This window comes from Bactrocera neohumeralis, chromosome 4, assembly GCF_024586455.1.
Source record: "Bactrocera neohumeralis isolate Rockhampton chromosome 4, APGP_CSIRO_Bneo_wtdbg2-racon-allhic-juicebox.fasta_v2, whole genome shotgun sequence".
Lineage (NCBI taxonomy): Eukaryota > Metazoa > Arthropoda > Insecta > Diptera > Tephritidae > Bactrocera > Bactrocera neohumeralis.
Window position 1 is genome coordinate 25,353,394 of NC_065921.1, and position 11,431 is coordinate 25,364,824.

General features: G+C 35.1%; 1 protein-coding gene across 1 annotated transcript; it reads right to left on the reverse strand.

Moving 5' to 3' along the window:
• Nucleotides 1-9,432: 9,432 nt before the first annotated feature.
• LOC126754467 (uncharacterized) lies at nucleotides 9,433-11,205 on the reverse strand. The gene has a single exon (XM_050466436.1). The coding sequence runs from the start codon at nucleotides 11,203-11,205 to the stop codon at nucleotides 9,433-9,435; it is 1,773 nt and encodes a 590-aa protein (XP_050322393.1).
• Nucleotides 11,206-11,431: the final 226 nt, after the last annotated feature.

The window sequence follows — 11,431 nt, forward strand, 5'->3', positions numbered from 1 at the left end:
CACATATTTATTGCTTTTCAGATTATATCACACACTGCTTCATTGCTTATATCTAAACATATCCATAGGTCTTTATTGTTTCGTTGCCATGGCGTATACGTAACCTCACTGATGCGCATTGCATCGCATGTCACGTATACGCCGTGTTTGCCGCTGTGTAGTGAACTATGCAAATGTTGTATGCATACATGCAAATTTGCATAAATAATTATGTATGTGTGTGTTTTATTGATGAAGTGTTGCTTGCTTGGCGAGAGCTTTGCGCCTAATAAAATGTTGGAAATTTTGCAATGAATGCTGACCCGTTTTGCTTTATACATATATAGTACATATACATTAGAGCGCTTTACAGGGCATCAAAAAAAAGAAATTAAAAGCCGCGTACACGAATCATCCTGAACAACTTTGCCCAAGAGACTATGGTCAAAAACAGGTTTCGAGCCGGATTTGAAGGCGCTGCTTTTAAGGGATAATTAAAATTTGTTCGGCAGATTTTGAGGTATCCGAATGAAATTTAATAAAAACCTGCACTACGATATTTTATTAATCATTTGGTGAAATCGGCCAGATCTGACAACTTAATCACATATCTCCCATATAACTGATTATTCATATTTTTTAAAGTAGGCCATAAAAATCGCAATCCCCCTAAAAAGGAGGATTAGGTCTGGTTTTACTAGCGATGACCCACAAAGGTTACTCAAGAGCACTAAGTATTACAAAGCTTTTCGTGAAATAAACAAACAAGATAAAAACTACAGTGAACTTTTGCAGTTGGGGCCCACTTTTGAACTATAAAAATTGTTGGTTGTGAGCTGTTCGTTGTCCTCGATCCGCCGCGATCTTTGTCTTGTTGTATGAAGCACCAAGCCGTCAATTGCATTGTTCCACTTCAATAAGCCGCAGTTCGTTGGATACCTTACCAAGCTCAGCTGAGCTGAACTGAGCCGCAATGAACTGAGCAGAGCTGAACCGCATGTGGGCGTCATACTTTCATGCAAATGCTCGCCATATGAGCTCAGTTATGTGCAGTCAATGACCACTTGCAGGGGTTAGCTCTTGAGCATGTTTACACTTTTGCGCTTGTGTGTATGAGTGTGTATGTTCATATGATTTCGGATACTTCTTATTACTGCCACTTTGCTGCGTTGTACGTTATAGGTTGCATAAGACAGCCCAGTTGGCAAGGCGAAGCTTCATTTCACCTTACTCTATGTGCTTGCCGACACTTAATTTCCTCCCATCAGCTCCCACGCCAGTTATGTCAGCGTTTCGTCAAGCAGCGTGCAGCCTTTCGTAAAATGAATTTAATTTTCCACTCAACGAAGTACAAAATATAAATGAACTTCGAAGAAAAGACTAAGAATATATATATATATATATATATGGAATATATATATGAACGAGAATATAGATATATATATATATATATATATATATTAGGTTAGGTCAACAACTCCAAATGTATTTTTCGTACTCGGAAAAGTTGGTTCGTAGACACCTCTAAGAAAGCCTCTCCGAGAAAGAGCTCTTAATTGTAAAGGAAAGATCCAACATTTATTACAATTTTTTTATTATGGGTTGAAATCTGATTACTTTAAGGCAGTAAAAAAAAATCATTATAAATCGGAAACTTAATAGTTTGGAGGAAATTTACCTCACTTCATCCAAAACACTAAATTCTGCTCATAACTTTTCTTAATTTATCGAAATGAAATATAAATTTTTTTCCCTTTTCAGCTGGAAATATATGTAAATTATTTGTTCTGTCTGCCATCAAGAATGAGTTGGTGGTCCCCTCTCCTCGTGTGTTCCACTAAATAATGGATAGGGGGCATCGCGGAACTTGCTAGCGGTGGGCTACAATTTTTATCAACCAAAAGGCGTTTTTGCTTACTTATAGGTTCAATTAAGGGGGTATTCTCATGTAATCACTTCGAAAAATCGATTTTTTTTATTTTGACATTAAAACCTGTTGAAAACATGCTGTGAAAAATTCAGACCGAAATTCATAGTATTTGATAAGTTACAGCTCATAGTCGCCGACGTGTCGTAAGCGACTGTCTACCAGGCGCCATGACAAGTCTGCAGCTGCTACGTTTCTAAACGCATTTTTCTCGAATCATCATTTTCTGGAACTGTCATGGTCCTAAAAAAAAAGTATTCAACCGATTGCTTTAAAATTTACATATGTTCTTCTACTTATTTATAGTTATCGTTCCTACCAGAATTGTTTATTTTCGAAAATATTTTCATATTTTTTTAAACGATTTTTAACGAAAAAAACAAGATTTTCGTGACTTTTTTTTTTAAGTTCGACATTTTTTTTAAATGAAATTTATTATATTTGGTAGGGACGATAGCCGCAGAACTACTGAATAATAATCCATTCGATTTTTTTATTTCAGACAACAAGAACAGCCGCTATTACCATGACGAGTGAACTACTTTTTTTTGTTGGGGACTACTTTGATTAAAAAAAAAACAAATATTAAAAATGTAAAAAACGAAAAAAAAATTTATTTTGTACATTTCAAAATACAAATAAAAATATATTAAAAAATTAAAACGATTAAATTTTTTTGTCGCATAAAAAAAATTTTCCTAGAAAGTGGTAAAATGTATGCGTTCACATGAGAGTACCCCCTTAAGGGAGTTATATTTTTATAGCTTCACAAAGGACTTCATTTAATCGTCCAAGTTACAATTCTGTATTAGCCATCAAACCTAACGAAACCTAACCATCCACATTTCTTAAATGTAACTACTTAGCATAAGTCATTGTATAAAGGAACATTAGAAAATCAAAAGGTTTTGGAAAATTTCGGCAGTACACGACTGTCTATATAGCTATCTATATAATCGAAGTTCCAAACGATGGCCACATATTTATTGTTATCACAAACAAGAAAGAAATGGTCTTGGACCAAAGCGGAGAACTATGTCGATTGAACAGGACTTATTGACCGTTTTCTTCCATTTTTTCCACGATAGAACCTGGCAGCTTAAAAAGTCTTTTCATAATACATATTATATTTTTTGGTAATGACATCATCATAGTTCAGCGACTCCAATGACTAAGCTACGTCCAATAGACAGTGTTAATTGATGTACCAATGTTTCTTTATATTGTAAAAACTAAGGAAAGAGTCTGGCTCTCTCTAACCTATTGCTTTCCTGAACTCTTTAAAGGGCTATAGGAGTTCTTGCGCGTAGAAAGGAGAAGAAGCTGAGTGTTGGTGATCATATCTTGTCGCACATATGTACTTCTTGAAGAACTCTATTAGAGAACGAAATTTACTCTCAAAAATACTAAGGTAGAAATCTATTGTACATTCACTCGTGAATTTACGATTCTAGGTTAAACCCCTTTCGATGATTTATTTACGCTCATTTTCAGTACAATCCAGCAGATTTGCGAACAAGAAACATGCTGATGAATTCTTATATTCTCTCGACTCCCTTATTAAATAAACATGTGTTTTAGAATATTTATAGTAGGAGAATATTAATTAAAATTCTTTCTTATGCTTTCATGCAAATAAAAGTGGGATAAGAATACTATATAATTACGAATTATGTTAATTAATGAGGTCAGTCAATACTAAATTATATTATCTATACCAATTCTAAGAAATTCCATTGATTTTCCTTGAAAATAAATATAAAAACCTAAAATTGGCTAAGATGAATTTTTGTAGACTTTGGAATAATTAATGTTATTTAAAGCTTTATAATGAATTTTTATTTATTTTTTATTTTGGCTTCAGACCATTTTCTGAACAAAAGAACGATTGCAAAGGTAGACTTGATAGAAGGGCAATGTTTTCCAAACATAAATAGCGCCCTAAACGAAGTGAGACACAAAAAGAGTGAGTGACTTTCAATGCAAAGTAAAGGTCTATCAATTCATTAAAACAAAAGAGGTAAACAGAAAACGAAGTCTAAAAGCAAAAAGTTCAATCTTTGATCTCACATAAAAATGGAAACATCGCCTGCCATAATTAGAGACAATTAAAGCGCGTGGGTGCCGTCCAGTGATGAATGAGTGCAAATTGGCGAAATGAATTTGCCTTTTCCTTAATGAAGTAACGAGTTATTGAATTTGGGAGCGAAGTCACGAGAACGGAAAACAGGCAAATAATTGAACTAATTAACAACTAAACAGCAAAAGGCAAATGTTGGTTATAGAGATGGTGAACAAAAGAGGATGTTGACGACCATTCGATGGGCAATAACTGGACATTTTCAAACAAATTTAATATTAGGATGGCAAACGGCGGAGCATGCAACAGAACCATTTTCAGTACATGAGGATTTATAGAGTAAGAGCTATTTTGGTTATAAAGTAATCGTAATGAAGGAAAATGTGTGAAAGTAAAAGTCCGAAAGCGAACAGAGAGCAGCTTTGCCACGAAATTTTACAATTGTATAAGTTAACAAAAATCTATATACATAAAAGAAAGTTGTGTTAGTTACACCATTTATAACTCAAGAACGGCTGTCGACTGTACTTCAGTGGGAAATGATGGAGCTATGTTTCTATTGTCACACACCGACGCAAAAATTCGGTTTTATTACGTTTAAAGAGCACTCAAACACTTCTCAGAATCAGTTATTCGTTGTTTTTGTTGAATTATGAAGCATGTCTGTATCTGCCAGAATACCAAAATGAGACTCCTGATTAACACAGTCACTAAATTACGATTGTGACAATTAGAGACATGAGTCAATCGTGACAAGCAGAATAACGGCATTTATCTACCCCAAACCTTTTTGTTTTGTTTTTTTGAGGAAAGAAATATTGTCGCACAATTTTTTGGATGAAAATTGTAGAGCTGTTTTATAATAAAATCGTTTTGAGTTGATCGATTATAGTTTATTCTTATAATAGATAAAAAATTTTAATAAAATCTGGTAAATGCGTCATATTGTTAATTTTTATGAAATAAATAAAAAAAAGGTGAAGTCAAGCTATTTACGACTGATAAGTGTGTCTAAAAATCTGACAAAAATATGTAATAAATCTATATGAGATCGATGTTTCATTTTCTCAAGAAAACCGTCTTAAACCGACGCAATACGTAATATCTGCTACATTCTCGTAGCCCAACTCTTTTGCTTAACTCATTTGAATTTTAACAATCTTCGTAACATTTTCTAACCTAAAGGTATCACATCCATAACGGATATAACCTCTGTATTATGGTATTTAATTCGAAAAAGAATAAAAGCTTCCTTGGTGACCCCTTTTCTCTCCGCCCTTTTTATACCTAAACAGGGTATATTAAGTTTGTCACGAAGTTTGTAATACCCAGAAGGAATCGTCGGAGACCCTATAAAGTATATATATAAATGATCAGTATGTCGAGCTGAGTCGATTTAGCCATGTCCGTCTGTCTGTCCGTCCGTCTGTCTGTATATATACGAAATAGTCCCTCAGTTTTTAAGATATCGTTTTGATATTTTGCAAACGTCATTTTCTCTTCAAGAAGCTGCTCATTTGTCGGAACGGCCGATATCGGACCACTATAACATATAGCTGCCATACAAACTGAACGATCGGATTCAAATGCTTGTATGGAAAACTTTCACATTTGACAAGATATATTCACGAAATTTGGTATAGATAATTTTTTAAGGCAACAATGGAATCTCTAAAAAACTTGTTCAGAACGGATTACTATAGCATATAACGTAAGTGTGCCCAATTACGGCCTAATACCTAATCCCGTGCCATTTCGTTTACAAGTGTTTCAAATAAACAAAATAAGTCAATGCTACCCCTCTTCAAAGGACAGTTATTTTAAATTGTCAAAAATATATTCAACATTACATTTGAAAAATGTCAAACCATAAATCAGTTTATTTCATATTAAATTCACATATGTTAGTTGGCTGGAAGCAGTTGCCTAGCCGGTGGTGATAATTAACAAGTTTTGTTGTGAAAAGTGCTAAGAGTTGTGTAAAAATTGTTTAAGACTGATATTATAATTGGGTAAGTGCATATACATATATATATATATACTAAAATATTTGTACATTATAGCATTTTTTACCGAAATATATGTTTTAATATGAATTTTATATAATAAACTCATAAAAATGTTAAATGCAAAGTTAGAACGGAATTTGGTACATTGAAATTTCACCTGTACCGATCTACGTGCTATGAAACGGAATTAGGAACATATATCATATTTCGTTTTACTTTGTTTTGGGGTTGAAAATTGAGTTTTAATATATATTTAAATTCTTAGCTTAAAGTAAACTCAATAAATTGTTTAAAGATCAATTTCCGTCCTATCGTTTTTTGAGGAAAAAGCTTATTTTTGCGTATGAAATTTCATATATGAGCTTAAAATAAGTAAACACAATTCAGAGGCTTACTTTTTCTAAAGCTATGTTATTGGATTAACAAGACTTTATTTACGATGATTCTTCATTGGTGGAATTTAAATTATGTAGTTACAAAACAGTTTTAATCAAATATTTCGGGAACTCCCTGCTTAATATTTATAAAAACATGTAGCACGAAAATGTGCTTCAGTTTTTAATTTTGTGCCTAATTCCGTTCTATAGGCCGCAGTTGGGAACGTTGTGTTTCTAATTACGTTTCAATTCATTTTAACGGAGTGAGTGCCGCCATCATGCCAAAATATACACAGGAATCATTAAATTTAGCTCTTGAAGCAATAAAAAGCAATCGGATGACATGTTACAAGGCTTCAAAGGTATATCGTGCTCCGAAGCAAACTCTACTGAACAAAATTAAATACAAGTATTCAAAAGGCTGCCCAGGATCTTCAGCTGTTCTAACGACAGAAGAAGAAAGTTTTATTGTCAAATGGGTTTGTTATCTGGCGGAAATAGGCTTTCCAGTAACAAAATATCAACTTGTAAACTGCGTTACTAACTTGGTTAAGGAACTAAATTAAAAATAATTCCGAAGAATTTTTACAAAGTTTTGAGAAAAAGGTTGCCGGCTGAAAATCTTAAACTGTTTATTGATTGTGATTTGTGCAGCGGAACTTGGAAGGGTGATGTTAAAGACGAAAACTTATTTTACTTTTGGAGAAGTGTTAAGAATGAGCAAACAAGCAGCTGCATTGCAAGTATTTCTATTTCCGATCTTAATATTACGAGTATTTTAGCTAACAACGACTGTTTATTGGATATCGAAAACATGAGATATTTCATAGATTTCAATGAAGAATTAGTTAACAAACATAATTTGGGCAGCTCAACTCCATCTTGAGCCGTGAAGTCCAAGCAGCGTGAAGTAGTACAGTAGCTCAAGCCATTAACTTCGAAGATATCCCAACAACTGTCAACCATCCACCAAGACCTCAGTTGCCCCCTAGGGAGGCGAATGACAATGTAGACGTGGTTAATATTAATTCGAGAACTCCACCAAAAAGCACAGTTAATGCAATAGAAATAAAAAAATCTGAATTTCCAACGCCTTTCAAAAATGCTCTTTTCTGGCCAGAGCCCCAACCAGTGAACCCGAACAAAAAATTTGTCAAGAAAAAAATTAACCCCCAACTGTCGCCACTGCTTCTGAATACATTGAGTATCAGCGACGTTTGGATGAAGAAAAGATTAAGAAAGAAAAGATAATTTTAAAAAAAGAAATAAAAGCAAGGTTCAAAGGTGAAAGCAAAACGGAACATTAATAATAGTTTTAATCCAGGAGACTATGTTGTAGTAAAAGGTATGAAGGCGAGAAATTTCCTGAGCAGGTGTTAAAAGTTACTAATGGGAATCCAGAAAAATTTCAATTCAAAACTATGACAATGAGTGGATCTAACTGGCATTGGCCGGGAAAAGAAGATATTTTAGAATACAACGCCGATGAAGTAGTTAAAAAAATTAATTTACCTCAGCCTATAAATAAGAGAGGAATATTTTCAATACCTGATATGTAATAAACTAAAATTTAATATTGAACTGACTTTATGTACATTAATGTAATTGAAATTATTTTATTTCACGTACAAGTAATTGAATGTATACAGTTTTACTAACTAAATACTTATTATTTTATGTTTATATATCGCATCAAATGCATAGCCGACAAATAATGTCATTAAAATATTTGAAGTTATTTTATTTTATCTAACTAAGTAATTTTCTATGTGATTTATGTGAATAAAAATGTTTCGTTGTAAAACAACGACATCAACAATGTTTTATTACATACCATCTATGAAAATCCCATACAGCCTTACTTAAAAAGTCGAATATCTCGAGAAGTATTAATGATAGCGATTTTGACTTCGAATCTTTTTTATAGAAAATAAAATTTCCTACAAATTTCTCATGTACATTTTTTCTTTAGCTCCTGTCGTTTATGAGATATATACAAAAAAATGCGAAATTCGTGGAAAAATCGGGTTTAGAGCCCCATACTACCTCGCCGGAGTGAGTTGCGACTTTGTTACACTGGGCACTTTTGTAGAGTGAACAATTCTGAGAAATATGCGTCTAAAGTCAAAGCGATGCCATAAAATACCTCTGATCTGTAGGAATTTAAAGATAAAAACTCACGATTATAGTGTATTTTCAAAGGAAAATTTTTACATGCCCTCGTCCAGTTCTTAATGTTAATATTGAGGGCTAAAATTTTCAGGGCATTTTTTTTAGGATATTTTCAAGGAAATTTCGAACGGGACTGAAAAAAATTAATAGTTAAAAAAAACACCCTAATATGTATATATGTATTTTTATGCTTTAGAATTACTTTTGTAGATACAATTTGTAATAATTTTGTTTTTGCTGTAGCAAATTTTATAATAAATCCAAAAATCTTATCTGAGAGTATTGCCAACTGCTAAAAAAGTGTAGTTTCCCTCATAATAGGTTAGGTTACTCTTGTAGGCTCGTAAGCCGCGCATAGACTAGTTTTTGTCCTTTATGATGCCAGATTGAGTCTTTCAAGATGCGATTCTGTGGCTTCACTCTTGATACATTTTCCGATGTCTCATATTTTGGGGCTTCAAAATGTTTCAAGCATTGTCCAATCCAAGTGCCTCCAAGAGACTGGTACCAGGATGTAATATTACAATGGTTACTACTATCAACAGTAAGAAGGAACTGTGAAAATTTTTGATCTAACACTTTCCTGATGCAATCTTGCGTTTCGACAGTTCATTCCATCGTTTTTTAATTTTCCTTGCCATGCTCACCTGGCACTCAGAAGAACTGAAGTAAGTAAAAGAAGGCGTTGCCAATATGTTTCGATATTTGCTTTGCAATACAAGTAGGCCTAGACGGGCGAAGCTGATTCCGGGAGCTAGTGTATCTACACCAAATTAGAATATAGGATCCCACATATAGTTTGGGACATCAAATACTTGCCAGTTTTATTTAACATATGATATACGAGTTTTATATATTTGGACAAAATAACTGTCATTTGATAAGCATTTAAGCAGTATGTGTTGGTGCTTTTTTAGCTTTATTTACCCGAATCTGCTTCATCTTATAAAACAGTAATTCCAGCAGCAGCGTAATAAAGCCCAAACCAAAGCCAAAGCCTAAAATTAACGCTGGCATAGCAATATATTCCAGCCCCAAAGGCGCGACTCTTGGACCCTCTGTTGCCGCATAATTCACATGACCCAAACGTATGGATTTATAGTTCCCTTCCATAAGGTACCGTAGATACAGTCCGGTGTCGAACATATCTAGAGAATGTTTGTTGAAGAGCTCCTCAAGTGGCCAATCGTCCTTGAAGGCATGTGCTAACAGTACTTTGAGTATCGGTTCGTCCAATTTCTGCATGATTGGATATTCTAAAAATTTTTGTTGGTATGCAAGTAACTTATATGTTGTATCTGGGTACAGATAAGCGTAGCGGGTGTCGAAAGTGTTGCGATTCTTTAGAAGTTCTTCCCAGCGGGCAATGCGCGAACGATCGATGACAATCGCAGCTGCACCATACCTTTTTAAAGTCATATACTGAATTTCATTTAACATTAGAGTTATGTTGCTGCGTTCAAAATCTTGTAGCGTTCTTATTTGTGGCTCATAAACACTCTTGCCGAGTATGCTCGACAGATAGCCAAGATAGAAATTGCAAAGCATGAATCCGCCAATGAAGAGCGTTAAAAACATCAACGTTCGCATCGATCGGCTTTGCATTGGACGCAGATCAAATCCTAAATATAGAAAGCTTGCCCAGACATCCAAGCCCAGCCGACCGAAGTGCCAGCCGCCGTCCTGCAGTCGTGTCAAGAGCGTTGTGACAACTATTACCAAACAGATGCTGGCACCGATGGCTTGCCAAGCTGCCGGTTGAAAGGGCACTTGAAAGTAGTAAAGCTTAGAGAGTGGTGGCGCGGAACGTACTACTAAATAAAAGTTATGTAATGCCATAGGCGCGCTCGTTACGGTTTCTACTTTGAACGACGTCCCATCACTACAAGCATCCACAAGGCGCTTGCGTAGTCGTTCCAGGCAAATATGATCTTTATTAGCGTCGTTGGAGCTTTGTGCGATCCAAGGCTCGATCGTAAGATTGTGACGTTGCGCAAATGCGGCAAATATCTGTGCCGTAAAGCCGTCGAACTGCCACTCTCTGGTTTCCGGGTGTCGAAATATGAGCGTAGTTGGTGGATCATCTATATAAGAGATGCGTAGGTGGTGACCTTTCAAATCATGCCACATGTTGTTACGTTGATGCAGATATGCTTTTAAAGTAGTGTTAACCACGCGCAGTTCTGGAAATGGTTCCAGACTGAGTAGTTGAGCTCGGACATCCACTACCAGTACATTGTGGAAGCCATGCTGCCAATAAAGCGTGAAGAGTTCCAACCATACATCTGTCATTGGCGGGAATTCGTGTGGCCAGTGAAAGAGCACTTCGGTGTGATGTAAACGCTTAAGAGCGCTGAAGACTACATTGTGCCAGCTTTGGTCCAACAAAATTGGCGTGTCTGCCAAGAAAACCACATTCAATATTTTTCTATCGAAATTGTGTCTTATTTCGTAAGTTATATTTGTTGTAATTATAACTTTCGGCAAGGTTAAATCTTTTGCAATGGCACCAAAATGCTCTGCGGCATCGAAGGCGAAGATGACGTTCGTGATGACACCCAAATCTTGACTCAGATCATTCACTAGACGCACAGTATCGCTGTACCCTCCGCGACAGTGTAGAATTAGTAAGGGGTTGAAGAGAATGATGGATCGAAACATTTCGTTCTTGGTTTTTTTTGTTGAAACACTTTTAAACTGCTCGTTTGGCGCGGAATTAACACTAAACGGTTAAATACGAAGCGTATGCTTTTATACGCTTTATACGAGTCGCTAATAATTTTAATTTTGCATTATGGCCTTATTGCATTACATTAGCGAAAATTAATATTTAGCACTCTGTGTAATTACTCAATAATGGCTAGTAATAGTAGGTCTGTAAGACCCA

What these genes read in the sequence shown, in the direction of transcription:
- LOC126754467 (XM_050466436.1), bottom strand. Translation starts at nt 11,205, where the DNA reads ATGTTTCGATCCATCATTCTCTTCAACCCCTTACTAATTCTACACTGT.